The sequence below is a fragment of the Poecile atricapillus genome, unplaced genomic scaffold (assembly GCF_030490865.1).
Source record: "Poecile atricapillus isolate bPoeAtr1 unplaced genomic scaffold, bPoeAtr1.hap1 scaffold_284, whole genome shotgun sequence".
Lineage (NCBI taxonomy): Eukaryota > Metazoa > Chordata > Aves > Passeriformes > Paridae > Poecile > Poecile atricapillus.
This window is the reverse complement of record NW_026709086.1, coordinates 1-17,883: the sequence shown is the minus strand read 5'-3', so window position 1 is coordinate 17,883 and position 17,883 is coordinate 1. Positions and strand designations below refer to the sequence as shown.

General features: G+C 37.6%; 1 protein-coding gene across 1 annotated transcript; it reads right to left on the bottom strand.

Moving 5' to 3' along the window:
• Positions 1-2,064: 2,064 nt before the first annotated feature.
• LOC131574388 (dehydrogenase/reductase SDR family member 6) lies at positions 2,065-12,494 on the bottom strand. The gene is made up of 10 exons (XM_058828841.1): positions 12,379-12,494; positions 10,921-11,001; positions 9,379-9,457; positions 7,379-7,475; positions 6,758-6,866; positions 5,496-5,556; positions 4,737-4,850; positions 4,161-4,219; positions 3,369-3,461; positions 2,065-2,298 (listed from the first exon to the last, which is right to left on the bottom strand). Exons 2-10 carry the CDS (start codon positions 10,990-10,992, stop codon positions 2,245-2,247), a joined length of 738 nt encoding a protein of 245 aa, XP_058684824.1. The 5' UTR covers positions 10,993-11,001; positions 12,379-12,494; the 3' UTR covers positions 2,065-2,244.
• Between the last annotated feature and the right edge of the window lie 5,389 nt (positions 12,495-17,883).

Genomic DNA, 17,883 nt, shown 5'->3' with positions numbered 1-17,883 from the left:
GACTAAACTGACTAAAAATCCAAGAGAGAACTAAAGAATTTTTTGATCAGATAAAATTTTCCAGAAGGACTCAGAATCAGGGAAGTCTATTCCTCCCTCTCTCACAAGAGAAAAGTTTGACCGAAAATCTGAAAAGTCAAAAAGCCTCTTTTTATTACCACTGGGGTGGAAGGAAAACAAAGAGAATTACCCAGTTCTATTAAAAACAGACTGGGGAATTAGGTCATGAGAGCATTAAGAAGCACTTTCCTTTAATAATTCCTGCAAGTCTGCTGGAAAACCTCATGACATTGGAACACATTTCAGAGTTGCAATTGTTAACACCTCCACGAAAAGCATTGCTAATAGGGCAAGAGGCAGGAAGCTCTGCTGATATTTACTTTTCTGGTCCACCAGATTCTTGGCCTACCACTAAAACAGCCCTTTGTGCCTTTAGTGCAATTTAGAGGCAGGTGGTACTTATGTTCTTGCACAAGTGCTTTGACAACAACGGCAGCAGCCATTTCTGAGCAGCAAATGTATACTACAATCAACTACAATCACTTCTAAGTGAGCTTACAAACACTAAGTAATGATGGCCAATATGCAATACGTATAATGAAATTTGTCCCAGATCCTTATTTTCTTCTTATTTTCAGAATACACAGTACATGTTCCCTGTGTTACTGCAGTGGGGAAATTTTCCCTTTTTAAGGTCAGCCTCCTGCATCTACTACAGAAGAAGGATTTTGGCCTTTGTATTAAATTCTGAAACCATTGAAACTGTGTCCTGCCAGGATGATTTTTGATGTTTGAATTTATGCCCGTGAACAGTTTTGGAGCCATTTTGGATAACTTTGGATTTGTGCCCCAACTTGATCCTGCTTGGCTGCCAGGGTCACTTGATTGAAACATTAGATTCTCTAAAACCCTATAAACAAACTAGACAAGGTCAGAATGCTGCAACCATGATTAAAGGTAAACGTTAAACCCATAATGAGCCAAATGAAGTCAACATCCACAATAGTTTTCTCATTTGTAAAATTTACATTTACATACAATTATTTTAAAATAAGAGGCCAGATTTTAACTAGATGTGTTTCATTATCATTCAAATCAAATAATTTATATTAATGCTTCAGCTGATATTGAAAAGCTTAAGCAATAATTTTATGAACATGGCAGTTGTTGTTACAGAAAAACACACACAATATTGTACATTTCTCCTGTGCTTTGATTACTGATGAATCATATTCAGTAGCATTTAGTCCTTAATTCCACCCTCACATAGATATGTATTAAATTACATAGAGTTTCATTTAGGAACTGGATAAATGGAGCTATGTTAAAGGTAACCATATTTATAGGCAGACAGACCATATAATTCATGTTGGTTTTAAGCAGTATGTTAGCAAAACAAATGCTTTGTGAATTCAGATTATTCATCGTCTTAGATCTCTGGGTCAGGACCTGTGTTTTTTCCCAGAATATGAAATTTGACAATAATAGGTTTCTATTTCATGAATGAAGTGCTATCACAACAAAAACATCAGCACATACTCTTATAGAAACAGTCCCTTTCAGAGAAATTTTGCTTTGTGCTTTAGTGTGAGCTGTATTGGTACTTGATAATAAGGCATAGAGCACCAAAGTGTAGCACCTAGCGACAGATTTTACAGAATTTGTCCAATATTGGTGTATAATTTTGGAGAGGAATATATCAGCTCTATCTAGAGTAGTAAAATCCACTCCTTTTGCTTTTGATCTACAAGTCAAGCATATTCATGAAGATCCAGCCATGGATTTAAGAATACTCCTCTCACATATACCCCCATCCATACCTGATAGAGTACTGCCCTTACCTACTGGTTCTTGTACATGTAAATCTAATTGGGAGTATTTAATTTCCAAATACCTTGTAAAATGAGAAAAAAGATAACAGTTAATTCCTTTCACTCAGATTTTGCTGAAAACACAACTCAGATTTTGTAACTTGAATAATATTTTTGACCTCCTGAAATCTTAAACATTAAACTGCTGTTCTTTCATGTTTTTTGAGTCGCCATAAATTGAAGCCACATGAAGTACGTTTTGCTCCAGTATTTCTCTATTTAAGGAAAAGTTAATCAGTAAGATCAATCTAGAGAGAAATAGCAGCAAATTTCTTTGGAAAGACATCACATGCATGATCTCAATCTTTGCAAGAAACACCATCCTCATTTTTTGCCCATCATAGTATGAATTTCCATTTGCAGGTAGAATGAATCACAAGCTCCATCCTCCATCGATGATTAGTTCATTACCAGTCACATAGGCAGACTGAAATTACACAAAATAAACAATGATTTCAAGTAACTTTTCATGGCTTTTAATTACAGAGAAACACTTTTCCTTTAAATGAAAAAAATCTGCTTTCTTTTTATACACTTTTTTTTTGTTTTTCAAAAATACCTGAAAGTACAAATTTACAAAAGCTGGACTTCAGATATCTTACCTGCAGGAATAAACACATCACACTATGATGTTATTAGGTCTGTCCAGATAAGTAGAATCGGACCAGGTCAGCCAGTTAATGAGACCTAACTACAAACTTAGATTATACAGATAGTGGGGTAAGCAACTGAGCTGTTGACATTCTTCTCTATGTCAGTGCTGAAACGTGCTGAATATATTGAGAAAATGGAATTCTATTTACACGTGGTTTAAAACCCTGTGAGCAGACTGGAAAAAATTTCTAGTGTTATGGAAATACTAAAACCAAGATGAAACTGAGAAACAGGCTACTGATGGATAGCAACATTAATACTGAACTAAATCCATTGAAGTATTTTTATATGAACATTAGGACTGCTGCACACATCCAGACAAATCCAGTCCAGGTTTAGAGTCTCAGTAAATTTATATTTAAAAATAACATTGGTGTGTGCTTGTTACTGTTGGTGTTGTTTGCAGTGGTCATCAAGAGTCTGGTGTGTAACAGCCGCAGTGGGTCTGTTGTTTTCCTTATGCTGGAATGGCAGAATCACCCTGAGCATTAGCTAAAGTCTCCAGCAGCTCTACTAATTCTACCTCCTTAAAACATGATCAAGCTTGGTAAATCATTTCTCTTCACCATTCAGGATGATCTGGGGGTCTGTCAATTTTCTCAGGTGACATGAAACCACCAGGCTATGACACCAAATACATAATGCCTTGCAATCACTGTCAACATTCAGAACACCTTTTGTATTGCAGGATGAACTCAGTAAGAGAACATAATTTGGTTTTCATTTTTGTAATAATCCACCTCCAAGAGAACATAAATTGTCCCAAAACAAATACCCTCTCTACTGTGAAGCAGCAAAGTAGCATGGGATTCTGTGACAGGACATTTTATTGTCTATACTTACTTCATCAGAGGCCAAGTACACAAAGAGATGGGCCACTTCTTCAGCAGTAGCCATCCTTCCAGTTTTCTGTCTGGCTAGAAAGTCTTTCAATGCCTGGATATACAAGAGCATTCGGTGTATCAAAAATAAAGAAGCAATTATTTCAACCTATTGACATGTAAAAAGCAATATTGGAAACAGGCCTTTAGTCATAACTTCCTTTAGTGCACTAAGTAGGGAATTAAAGCTAGAAAAACAAAATCAACAGGAATGGGAACTTCAGATTGCAAAAAATTAGGAGATTTTTAGAAACACTTAAATCTCTGGTTCAAGAATAAAGCCAGTATAAAATCCTTTTTCCTTTGGTGGTAGATATTCCCATGTTCTCCAAATGAGAACTTGCCATTATCTAATAGGGGTGGTGAAGCAACCCAAATAATGTTGAAATGGATAGGCCAGAATGCCCTGTCTGTACTGTTTTTGCACTACCTTGTGGCTGACACATGCCACAATAGAAAAATGTCCCCTGATTTTGCACTGGATACTGTAACCAACACTTGGAGTTGATTCCATGGATGAGAGACTCTCTACATTAAGCCGTATTATGCTTCATTTCTGGTCTGGTCTTAAGGCTTCTGTCTTGAGTTCAAGCTGACCACACTTTCAGAGGAGACAGCAATGTTAAGTTGTCCACAGTACTCTGAAATTGAGGACATTCTTGAATATGGGCAGAAGTGCAGCTATATATTCTTTTTTTTAAAGAGAGTTAAGCATATATACACATGTGACCAAGCTAATAAATTGCTTTCTCACCTGTTCTGGGTTAGGCCGGGCTTGGATTCTTTCCTGTAAAGATGGTGTGTCAACAGTTCCTAAGCAAAATTTTAAATTCAATGTTAAAAATCAATGGCATCAGTAATCACAACATATTTGTTCTATTGGTATGTCTTTTAACACCTATGTGTAACTTTGTACTGTAATTCAGGAGAAAGACTGCAAAGCTACCAACAGAGCACATTTCAGTAGTAAGGCAAGAGTTTTGAGAATTAGATTCAATACTTTTTGGATGGTTAAACAATGGTCAGAATGTTAGCTAGCTCTTGCCTGCTTCTAACTTCTTAGACTGCATCTTTGAAAATAACCACTCAGTGTGTAATGTATGTATAAAGTGCAGATACTAGGTTAATCAGACTAAACATCCAGTTTAACCACAAAATAACAACTTTTCTATATTAAGCCTTTCAAGCATGTTCTGTTCTTGTAGACTGCTTCACTTAACTGAAGTGGTAACTTCAGTTACCACTTGCAAGTCTATTCTTAAAAAAGCCAAACTCAATCTGGCCTTCTTGTATCTGCTCCTAGCTCACAGAATAATGTAAGAATACTTACCAGGACATATGCAGTTGCATCTGATGCCTTGTTCAATGAAATCAGCAGCCACAGCCTTAGTTAGCCCAATAACTGCTGCCTTTGAAGTACTGTAGACACATCTGTTCACAACTCCTAACAGAAGGTCGTGTTAAGGCAGCACAGAAACATAGTTTAAAAGAAAGAAAACGAAAAAAAGAGACAAGATTGTTCAATATGCACCTGCTTCTGAACTCCAGCATTTCCTGTAGCATCTGTAGCCTCTCCAGAAGGGCAGGCTAGCTAGAATGCCGACTGCCAGAATTCTACTCAGGTATACACCAGAGGAAAGCACACAGTCTTTCAGTAGTGTAAATCTGGGGACTAGTCTTGAAAATGTAAGAAGCAGCAAAGATTTAGGAACAGCAGAAATCCATCTGTCAGTCATGATCAGACTTCTTTTGATAGCATAGTAACAGCACTTAGGTAATTGTCATTATATACCAAGATATCACTGGAAGTAACTACTTTTTAATTAATAAATACTGGTAAAAAGGATGCAACAAAACATTGAAAAAGCTCAGAGATAAGAAACTTGGAGTTTCTACAATTTTCCATCTGTGTCCTTTCATTTATGTTTGAGTGGAATAGGTTCACTTTTCTTTTCCTAACTGATACCTCCATAGGATTTAGAAATAGCTTTGAATTTAGAATGTCCTCTAAGTTCAAAGTTGTGCAATATTTATATTGTATATCCATCATCTTAAAGATTTATATAAGTAATTCTAGCAAGCTACTGACCTTTGATGCTGGATGCCACAGAAGACATATTAATAATATTTCCAGATTTCTGTTTAAGCATCTGCAAAAGAGTACTTTTGTCACTTAAATGCAAGCTATTTTTTCATCTGCAGGTTCAGCAAAATAGCCCACAGCAACTCACAGAACAGCTCTACCTGCACTTGATACACAGGGCAACAAAGCTTAATTGGCATGTGTAGGTGCCATTGGCTGAAGCAGTAAGGCAGAATGAAATTCTCACTCAGTTCCCCTGAGCCATGTCAGGATTGAAAACTATGGCAGGAAAGGATTTTTTCCTTTGGTCACCACCTCTCAGTCACTGCCCTCTTGTCATGACAGTAAGTTACACCACACAGACATCTGCTCGTACCATCTACCAATGCAGCAACTCATTGAGCCCACTCAAACTCTTCTTGTTTTGGAGAAGACTAAAGCACAATACTCTAGAATCTATGAACTGTAGCTAATTTTCTTTAAGTTATAACCTTTTTTAGGCATCCTAAAACCTGATATGCCTGAAGTTGTTAAAAAACCCCAAACTTTGAAAATTAAGTTCAACTAAGAAAAAACCCACCCCCAAGCTAAAAACCAAACCAGCCAAGCAAAAAGAACTGGAACAATACTGAAAAGAGTAGTTGTCATCCAGTCATGGTCACAGCTTTCCAGTCTGGCCTTTGCATTTATGGGGATGCAAACACCTTATTCAGTCCAAAAGATTATGTAGGCCCAAACCTAGTGATTATGTAAAACTAAGAAGCATCTTTGAGCTGCTACATTCATTGAATTAGCATGTTAGCTAGTTCATGCTAGCTCTAATCAGCATGTTAGCATCAGTATCCCTGAATTTCTTCACAAGATAGTCTCCAGAGCTGTATAAAATTAATGTTAATATACATTATTTATAAATATTTTGTAGCAGTGGTATTACGCAGCTATGTGCTGTAGTATAATATGTTAGCACTGTATTGCAATGGCTCCCTCGCTGCTATGCATAAAGTCTGAAGTATTTTAGCTAGTTTACATAGGTCAACTCCTCAAACAAATCTTCTTTACCATATCCTTTAGATAAATTGTCTACTTGAAATATTATGCAATACAGAGAATGTTTTACAGTAGGATCACTGTAATGTAAGGGCTCCCCTATCCAAAAGCAGCACAATTGTATTTTGTATGCTGTCACAGTGGCAAAGTGGCAACAACTCTGATCTTTCACACTTTAACAATGCAGCAGAGACTAAAAGTCATGGGTAGCCAAGCCTTGCCTTTGGAAGGAACGTCTTGATCATTAAATACATGCTGCGAACATTGAGGTTCATTGTGAAGTCCCAGTCTTGCTCCTCACAATCCAGAATGGTTCCATGATGAACAAACCTAGAATGAGTGCATGAAGCAGATTACTGTCTGTGGTTTACATTTCTATGCCCCTTTTTCCACCACTGTTTTTTAGCAATTAACTTTTCCAACCTTGAAAAGAGGGGGATAAGAGCTCCTTTGAAGAATGCAAGCAGTGTATTTCTTTGGATAAGTACCAAGGACACAAAGCAGACTCAATATGTGCAACAAAATAAATGGCAATAGGAGACAAAAAAAAGTGCAGTAACAGACTGTCAGACTTTGTTCACTGTTGTGCTAGAAGGGTCAAAGCCATCAGTACAGGCTACCCATAGAGTGAGGAAAACACAAGTTCCAGAGCTGCTCTGTCTTGGTCTGGGTTATATTGCTGTGAAAAAGAAGTTCAGTTTTGATGAAAACACACAAAGGTTTGTGTTAAAAGTACAAAATCCATTCAAATATAATAAATAAAATGCACGGAAGTAATAGAAAGTAGTTCTGGAGGACAGGGAAAACTGGAAAAACAGTAGTAGCAAAGAGAATCTGGTTACCCTGCAATGTTACAGAGGACATCAATCTTTTCGATCTCCTTGGCCAGATTTTCTATCTGCTCCCTTTTGGTGACATCCAGAACCTGTATTTGAATGCCTAGAAAAAAACATGGCATTTGTTTCTATGTATTTGACTAAGGATTAGCTGATTATTTTCCTCATGAGCTGAGGATAGCACTTACAATTCAATTCACTCAATGACTAAGTTAGTGCAATGGTTAATCTGGAACTGCATATCATCATACTATTTAAAATTTCAGGAGCGAATTGAAATGATCAACTATTTTAATTGTTATACAGCATGACACAAGCAGATAAGCTATCTTAATTTACCATAAAAAACATTCCAAATACATTTGAATTCCGCTATACTCTTACACAGAAGAATTATAGAATCTATATAATAATAATGAACTTTCATGCTAATTATCATAGAATAACACTTGGAAATAGTTACATGTGTCTTACAGTGTCATTACATGTCACATTCTCATGTGTAGTTGATGATATTATGGATGAGCTTTATATAATTTAATTAATAATAAAAAATGATTATGCATAAATCATTAAAATAATGAGGGCAGTCACACTGGAACAGGATCCTGCAGAGGTTATTGAGGAAATTTCATCCTCAGAGAACTTGATTAAACACAGCCCTGAGCAATCTGCTCTAACCAGTGGTACTTTGAGCACTAGATGGAACTACATGGCCTCCAGAAGTCTCATCCAGCAGATATGATTCCATGAAATACTGTAAAACATCTGAGTGTTGCCAAACTTAAAGGAGAATTTGATTTGAAATGGATAAAAATTGGGTTTTTTTAAGAAACCAAAGCGACAAGCCCCATGAATAGGCTTTCTGTGCTTTAGGTAAATGATAGAGACACTTTTGAAGAGATTTGTGTATTCGATCAGACTACAGGCTGGTGATTGACGTGACATTGGAATTACCTCTCCTGGATAAAATTCAAAGACCTCAACGTGCCAAATCTTGATGAATTATAGGTTGACTAATCATAGGTTTACAGGATGGAAATAGCTCTGAGTAGATGGAAAATTATTTCTTTCCTTGTGAGCATACTAGCAGACGGAAAAACTGTAGCACTTTCCCAAACACCCTCAGAAGGAACCTGAAAAGCCCTCAAGTTCCCAAACAATTACAAAGGGATTGCTTGCAGTGAACTCCAGTTGGCAGAGACTAATTCTCATGCTAAAAGATGTGCCAGCTGTGATTTTGTGTATTTTACTATCAACCTTTAGTAGGAATTCATTAAATCCACTTTCTTCTCTCAAATCAGGTTAGAAGCATTTTCAGCTGTAAACTATATCCAAGTCTTATATTTTATTTCAATATTGAAAAAATACTTTTTAACATACTGTCCCACTTGTGTCACTTGTGATTAGAGACACATCTGTGCAAAACCTGCTCCTTGAAGCATGTTCCTGTGGTGTCAGTAGGAAAACAACCTGATCATTTGTACAAACAGAATAAGTGTATCTAGTGTTGCTATAATTAAATTTCTGAAGACATATGGATTCTACAAGAGAGTAAGGAACGCATTAAAAGGATAAGCCAAGTATGGACCATAGAAATGCAAGACATGAGGTCTATCTTTTTGTATAGTGGGATGTTCTCTTGATCAGAGAAAAGCATCCCATGCCTTCCAGAGTGATGCACTTGATAATCAGCACAGTGATGCCAAAAGCTAACTGAAATGGGTGCTGTTCTAGCAAACAAATATCAGCTTCTTCTGTGACACAAGAAAATCAGTTATTCCACATGTCTAGAATAATATTCTGATACGCGGATGTTGCAATGTTGCATGCTAAATCTCTGCTATTTCACACCACAGAATAAAGCAATGCAAACATTGAAAGAATCAGTCAGGATATTTTCATTTTTGTGTCTTTTTCAAGCTTTCCTATGCTCAAAATGTATCTCTGACAGCCTACACAAAACTTTCAAGAGCTGAACTAATGGCCTGCTGTAGGGCATTTACCTGGATATTTCCCCAGTTCTTGCAGTTTAGACTCATTGATGTCTGTAGCAATGACTTTGGCTCCTTCCTTAGCAAAAGCCTGGAGAAGACAAGAGAAGCAGTTTATATTTAGATATTCCAGATTGTACCAGGAATAAAATGTTTTCTTTCCAGGTGCTTTTTGGATTGAAATAGAAGTTGGCTGAAGGCAGCTGATTTCTCAGAGTTGATTCTGGTCATATCAGCACACAACTATGTAACTTTGTGTGATAAGACTGATTTAAGGTGTTTTCCCTAAAGGAAGGAATCCATAAATAAAGTATAAGAACAGAAACTAGGCAAAGATAATGGATATTCTCATTGCCCTTATTAGCTGCACTAGTAAGCAATAGGGCTAGAAATATCTGTATTGTTTGATTTAAATAAAATTATGAAATGTGACAGGTAAAGGTAGAAGTCATAAACCAGGAATTTTTAAACTAAATCCTTTGTATGCAAATGATTGGAATAGAACAATATTAAAAGCAGCATGACTTTTGATATTTAACCAGAGACATTGCTTCATTCTTGACAGTCTCCTCAAAAGCCTCTTTCCTTTTATTGTGATTACTGATAAATCAACAGCTAACAAAGTAAAGTCTGTCACAAGTATTCTGACATCTAGGACTGTAGCCACTGATCTTCAAAAAAAGTGTCCCAAGTGCAGCTTAAGAGGACAGTGACATTAATCATACCAGCCTTCCATGGGTTGTTGGGTACTTACAAAGTGAAACCATCAGGAAGATTACCTGCTCCTTGGACTGAGTGATTTATGTAAGAGCCGAGATCAGCAGGCTTCTGTGTTCTCAATCACATGCATGAGAAACTAATCAGTCTGGCAAAAATGCTACAGGAGCTTTTCCTGAGTTGTTGATTATATTACAGAGGTAACAAGATAACTCTACTGGGTTTTTTATTTGCCATGGAAAAGGGAAGTAGCAGGAGAAGAACTGGTCAAAAGGAGTTACAAGCTAACTTGTAAGTTAATACGTACCTTGAATTCTGTTTAACAGTAATCAAACAAAATTTGTAAAGGGTTTCTTACATTTGCTCATTTTGAACAATGTGTTAGTATCATGTGAACTTGATTATGTCAGTCATGAATATAGGTAAAATACCTTGACTTTACTGTAGGGGATCCCCACAGTATCCAGCCTTAGACCAGGAAATATTCCCTCGATCATCTCTATTTTCTCCCAGAACAAAGCAACAGAGATACTGGATAAAAGGTACAAACAGTACCAAACATATATTGTTAGAAAAAGAATTGCAGCTGTCCTCAAATCTTGCTTTTATCCTTATCTAACATCTCCATTCAGAGTTGAAGATTTTCATAAATTGAAACAGCACAAAGCCTGCATGATACAGCATAGTGGCTACATTATTCCCTGATTTTTTCACTGCATAGTTCTGGCTTCATCTATGGTGTATTGACTCAAGAACTGGTTTGGTGCAGGTGTCTTTGGACAAGCTAGAATGAGAGACCTTGCTAAGGCACAGCAGAACAAACATTTTCCAACTTACAATAGCAGCTGCTCGGCCAATGCCCTGTGCTGCCGCAGACAACAGGATGATCTTCCCATCCAGACGCCCCATGGTGCTGACCTGTGCAGGCACAGGATGGCACAGAAATTTAACAAAGATAAGCCAACACCACCTCTGGGAATCAGATGCAAATACATTCCCCAAACTAGACTTGATCCAGGGTGTACCTCTGCCATCACAATTGTCCTGTTTGGCTGCTGTGTGACTCTGTTATCCAGGGTTCTGAGAGGCAGGGCTGCCCCAGCTTTTTTTTTTTTCCAGTTATACATAAAGGACCTCAAGAAGTCAAAAGGCATTTGAGCTCAGAAGCTAAGCTTAATTATAACAGAAACTGGATTTTATTTTTCTTAAACAGGCAAAAAGCCAAGATGAAACAGCAGTACAATAATTTGTAAACTAGTGTTTCCACTGTTCATGGTATTCTCAGAAAGCAGATTGTCTTTTTTTCCCTACCAACTCTTCATGTCCTAGACTGCAATACATTCTACACAATGCCCTGGCCTTGATATCTGCACTCAGCTGTCTTAGGAATCTTCCAGTACAGCAGGTTCCCAGCCCCAGTGAAGCAGGAAAGTGTGGGGGTTAATGAAACTGCCAATCTTGCCTCTTGGTCCCTGTTCTTAGGGCACTGACCGTGCTTGGGGCAGTAGGGAACCTCTAGGCATTGCTACCTTAGTCTGGATGGAGCAGCCAAAAGGCAAAATACAGCCCTGTTCAACTGCTGTGTTAGGTTTAATGAAATACAGCATGCAAAAATGCAGACAAACAAGTAAAAACGAATGCCAAGTCTCAAAGAACTTCCTAAAAAGTGAGGTCATTGTGTGCCAGAGTGTAGTAACTGGAGTTTTTTAATTGAGTTCCCCATAAGCAAACCCCCTGCATTTTCATAATCCTCCAACCAACTTTGTCTGTGTAGATATGAGTGTAGAAGTGTGTCATAAGAACAAAGTCTTTAAATATACACATAAATCCAACACACCAAGTACTTCACTTGGAAATTAAAATAAAGGTGCCATAACCTTCCCTTTGTTAGCAGCCAGTGTTATCCTCTAGAGATACTCAAACCCATGCCATGACTCAAGATTACTGACTCAAATTTAGTATCCTACTTTTTGAATCAATTATTAATTTATCTTATTTTGATCAGAAATTCTGTTCTGTTAGATGATTTTCCTGGCAAAATTGCAGCAAAACTGTTTTCCTGAAGGTTACAAATTCAACAAATTACAGATTCAACTTCTGAAGCAATGTAATGGAAAATTATTTTCTTTCCAAAAGCCACTTGAATCAGTTCAAGTACTTCCCCAAATCACCTTAAAACATGGGAAGCAAAATGCATTATAAATACACTTTTCAATCTAACAATCAGGTTTTATGAAATTTTGCCATACTGATTCTATGAAGCATTTACAAACAAATATTAATATAGTCACTCACCAAGAGATCTCAAACAGCTTTGTTATATTTACCGACCCTTGTACAAAAGGAAGTTCTAGTTTTCTTTTTTTTAACTGTGCTTGTTGGGATTTGTAGTCCAACTGCTAAGTTTCTCTATACGAACGCAATTTCCTGTTGAAACATTGAGATGCTGCCATCTAGTGAAACTCAGGGTTTTTAAAATGTTATTTTTCTCATGCACAGGAAAGGACACAAAAGTATCACCAGCATTAGCTGACTCTCTTACAAGGCAAATTCAAGGTATCAGTAGGATTCCCACCAAAAGGCGACAAACACATTTTTCCAAGCAATGTCTTTTTGCAATATAAACTATCAAATTCCAAACCAGGACAAAACATATGTGATAATTTTTTTGTTGTTAAACTGATATCTTTTGTTTCTAGTGGTTTAACTTGCATATGTTAAAGCAGAATTAGTATCATTAGACTGAAAAATTCTAGGACAAATGCATTTAGCTGTAAGATCACACCAGACTAAAAACTACCTGATAGTATTAAGGAATTTGGTGTCCTGCCTAAACTTCAGTTAGTTTGTTTTCAGAAAAGCCACTTCTATGGATCAACTGGGACACAGATACACAAAAGTTCAGTTTATCCTGTCTTTCTGCTCAACTACAGTTTTTAAGGCTTTCTAAATCAGCTCCCCAGTAAATGAAATCTTTAATGTCTTTATTTGCTGAAAGCATTTCTCCTTCTGCCCCTAAGCTTTTTGCCACCTGAATTCAGCCACAGACCTATTGCAGTAACTTTCTGCTTTTTTTAGTTCAATTACCAGAAAAATCACCAAATCTAGTAGTTCCAAGCAAACTATAATTAACAAAAAAACCCAATGGGAATTGTATACGGAAGTAGATCTATATATACACATCTTCCTTCCCCTTTCTGGAAGAAAAAAAAGTTAGTCTAATTCATCTATTAGAACACCAAAATGCTGGTAGCCGAAAGAAATCTCTTTCATCACAGTGGGAAACAAAAAGAGTAACAAACCAGACAAAAACAATAACGCAAAACAAACCCACGAAACATCCTACCAACCTAAAAAAAAAAAAAAAACACAAAAAAGAAACCACCAGAAACACACCAGCACTTTGCATTCATCCTTGTCAGAAAACAAATACCTGTGGCCAGAAAGAAGACATGGCAGTGCCCAACTCTGTAATGGTATTTAGAACCTGTATATTTTTGGCTTGTCATGCTTTTAAAAGCTTCCCAAAACACATTGCAGTCCAGAGATTGAGATAAATCCTTGGAACTTCTTAGTAAGTACAGTAGTTGGCAGTTTTCAGCCATTCAAAGTAAATAGAAGGCTGGTTCTTTATTAAAGAAGTACCTCCATCAAATAATCCTTGTGTGACTCCCCCAATTCCTGTTACTGCTGAATGCTCAGGAATATATCAGTGTAGCCATTTGTTTGTCAGTTTGAGTGACTGTAGTGGTTTAGATTCACCAGTTTGAGTTTCCTGGCCAACATGCCAAATAATGTGGTGGGTTTTAGCACTAGCTAAAATCATCAATGCACTTACTTGTTTCTTGCTGTGAGATACGGATTAGAGGAAGGGCAAAGCAGGCTTAAAACTTAAAAGGTATAAAGAATTTTATTAACAGGACTATAAGAATAAGAAGCACCGAAGTAAAACCTCCAGAACACCTTTCCTTTCCCTGCCCAACCTTTTCCTTTCCCAACTGACCACGTAGAGACAAAACCTGGGATGTTAGAGCAGTACCTACTATACAATAGTCTTTCATCAGTCCTCATAGGGAGAGTAGTTTTCTCTTGTCATGCCATGGAAACTTCTCCACAAGAAAGTTTTCATTTCCACTAATAGCAGCTGCCCGGGAAAAGTTGTACATCATGACATTCCTCCCATTGTCACAGCCCTCCTAGAGGTGTGCCCATGGGCCATGAACTCATGGGGTATTATTTTAAGGATGAGTTATTCAAAGGCAAAGGTTCTCTTCATCTATGTCTGTGATCATCTCTGGGAACAGAAGTTTTCTTCTCTCTCTAGGCCAAAGGGTCTTCATCAATCTCATCTCTCTCTCTCTCTCTGTTCAAGCCTCTTATGGGATCACAGCTACTCCAACATCTGCTTGGCTTCATCAGTAGATGCCTCTGCTCAGATCTACAGTTTGAATACTTCATCCCCCCATACTGATGAATTAAAGGAGATACTTCAGTCTATCATTGTCCGTCTCCATGGCCCTACCAAAAGAATATTTCAGCCCCATTCAGCATCCCCTCATCCTCCTTTCATCTAAGGCTTGACTCTGTCTTTACTGACCTTGGTATTTTCATATTGTCTTTCTACATGCTGTCACTCTGTCCTTTTCTCTCCCTGGAGAGAAGAACAAGGTCTGCAGGTCTCATCTATGTAGTGAAAGGGTTAATTCTTACCCAGTGGCCACAGCAGTCACAGTGTTGGATTTCAGGCTACGCTGGGCCCCTCTCTGTCCAGCAGCCACTGGTGGGGGGCAGGCAGTCCTTGGCCTGGAGCTGTCGGTGTGAGCTCTGCTACCTTTCGAGGCCAGAACCAGAGAGAGAGGGGGTTCCTGGGCTTGTGGTTTTTAAAAGGTGGAATTCACAGAGGCAAACCTAATTTCTTAATGGTGCAAAATGTTGTCAGCTCCCAGTAGCTTCTCTCAAAGAAATCACTTCTGTGGGGTTTTCTTACTTCTTTCCCCAAATGTCAACCAATGTAAAACCACCACAGTGACCCAAACAGGACCTAGCATCACTGAGAGATTTATTCCTATAAAATAAGGATGATGCTTTTGATGCAGGGATCTTTCTTAGGTATGACCTCATCTCATGATGATTCCATCCTTAATGGAGTTGACATCAGGTTCTGAGTGCCCAATTCCCATTTAGTTGGCAGTGGAGAGCATGGAGGGGAGGAAAGGGAGGAGGATCTATTTTTAAGAATGGTTTAGATTTTTTCAACCATTTTCTGACAGACTAAAGAATTAAAATAAAACTCTGACAACAGTAAACTTCAGCAAAAGTAATTGCTGCAGAAGGTTACAGAGGATGGAGACGAGAAGAATAATGACGGAAGTGATAAAATATAAAGTATCAGTATAAAAGAGTAATTTCGTAACATTTAGACACTGAATGTTGTAATCTGCATCCTTGGATCATAGCACACGTGAACAGCAAAACCATTTTTACATATTTAACATATTAAATTTTATTGTCAAGTTAAAACTTCTTATATAAAACATACAAAATATAGGTCTCACAATACAGATAAGTAAGTTAATAAGAGTCCATCTTGCCCCAGTGATCTGGTTTGTTTTCCCTTCACTGGAGAAGCAGAAGTGTGTTAAGTCCATTGCTTACTATTTGAAAAAAAAACTATAAAAACCTCAGACAAGTATATTAAAAAATGATGCAAAATTCAAAGTTACTCATGGTACCATAATTGGCTGAGCTGCAGAAACTTCTAAGGAGTTTAAGAGGAACCCTTGATTGTGCGCTTTACAAACAGAAGATCAGTAACTTTGGTTGCAGTGTCCAAAGAGGTCAAGATTGTGGTGAAAATGCAGTTTCTGCTGGCTTAAAGAAAGCTTTGTATAAAAACCACATGCTAAAAACAAAAAGAATATTTCTTGCCAAGTCAGCAGCAGTCTGAAGATACAAATATCAACACCCCAGAAAAGGGCTGGTTTAGAAATGACAGAATGAGAAGTTTATGACTGAGAAGTTTCACAGTAGATTAGTTTGTGATCCATTACTTTTTTCCATTTCTTTCTTCAATACATTAGTTTCTCTTTGCCATCAAAAAAATCCATATCAAAACACCAAAGCAGAACATCAGTAGATTAGCAGGTTGTGGTGCAACGTCTGGTTTTCCATTTTTGTCCTCATATTCCAGCTTTCCCAGTTGTGGGAAGTAGAAACTCCAAGACAGAAAAGATGGAAGAGGCTGATGGTTTTTAACCTGAAGCAATTTTCTTTTGTATATGCAGATCCTGGCTGTAGCCACTGTAAGGGCAGCTTAAGCCTGAGTATCTTTACTGGGTGCTGCAATCAGGGGCTTTATCTTTGTCTGAAGTCCCGAACAAGTGCTTAAGGTGTTCTTCTGTAGATTCTGTGCCTGCAGGTCGAGTATCTGTAAAGAAGACAAGCACATTAAAGCCTTTCTCAGTTAGACAAGCAGCAGGAATACAGTGATTTAATCTTGATTAGTGTTTTGTACGTCAGCTATGAAAGCTTCCCTCTGAGGAGCTTTGTGTTGTGAGGAAAGCTGTGCTATTACCAAACTGACCATCACAAAGCTGGCAATGAGTCAATGTTCTTTCTGTAAGCCTGCTAGTAACACCTCAAAAACTGGCTACTCTTCAACATGTCTGCTGGGGCCTTCTGAAAGCTGTGAGAAGCATGAGGGCAGAAGGTCACTAAAAGTCAGCAAGCCAGATATAAGAAATCTGAAGGGAAGCTGAGGAACCAAAGTTATCATAATCAAAACAGTTATTATTGCAGCTGGAGCCAGGCAGAGTAGCAGATGCAACATCAAAGACGAAAGTCTAACATCTTGAAAAACTTCAGAAAGACGTTAACCAGCACTTTATTTTATATAGTTTTACCAGAAATTTGTGCTTAACCAAGGTAAAGTTAAAAAGCAAGACATTTTAGAGCACCAGCTACCTAATAAAAATATTTTGTTGATTCACTTTTACTCAACACTTCCACTGCAGAAAAGGGAAAAAAAGTTTGTATATTCTTCAGTGGGTGAAGGATTCATTTTGGTATTTCAATTCTGCAGAGCATACAGAAAGAAGCTTCACAGCTCAGATGGTCAGCTTTCCAACAGAGAGACGACAAACCATTAGGGAAAACTGTTATCATGCAAGTTTCAGATCTCAGGCCATCCCTTACATTTTGCATCTTCAAATCTTACAGGACCCTACCACTGTGTTACATACCTGTTAGCACACCCAAGTTGGAATTATCAAAGAAATTTGTTGGACAAGTCAGAGGCAGTGGCTTTGCTATGTCCTGAGTTACTATTTCCTGAGAAACAGTTTCTTTGGAGGGTGAAGGCATTTGCTCTTTAAAGAAATATGACACTGCCTTCTTAGGAGACTTGGGTATTGTCTCTCGAGTAGTTTCTCTTGAGGATCGTTCTCTCCATTTTAGTGCTCTTTCCTTCCATTTCCTGAGTTCCTCTTTCAATTGAAGTTCATCACTACAAAGAAAAGAACCTCAGCATTCAATTAAGAAAAGTTTAAAGCAGTTTCTTTAAGGCAAAATTCCTAAAGAACAGACAGTTCCTGTACTTTCAGATGACATATCACAGACATGGCAGTACAATAGCTGTATGTCTTGGTTTCAGATGATTTTTTTTTTAAAGCTGAAATTCCTTCCAACACATAATTCAAGTATATCTTCCAGTATTTAAAAGATTCTTAAGGAAACAAGCAATTTAAAGTTCAAAAGGCCTTTATGACATTATAAGCCATAAAACTAGCTTTAAATACAAGT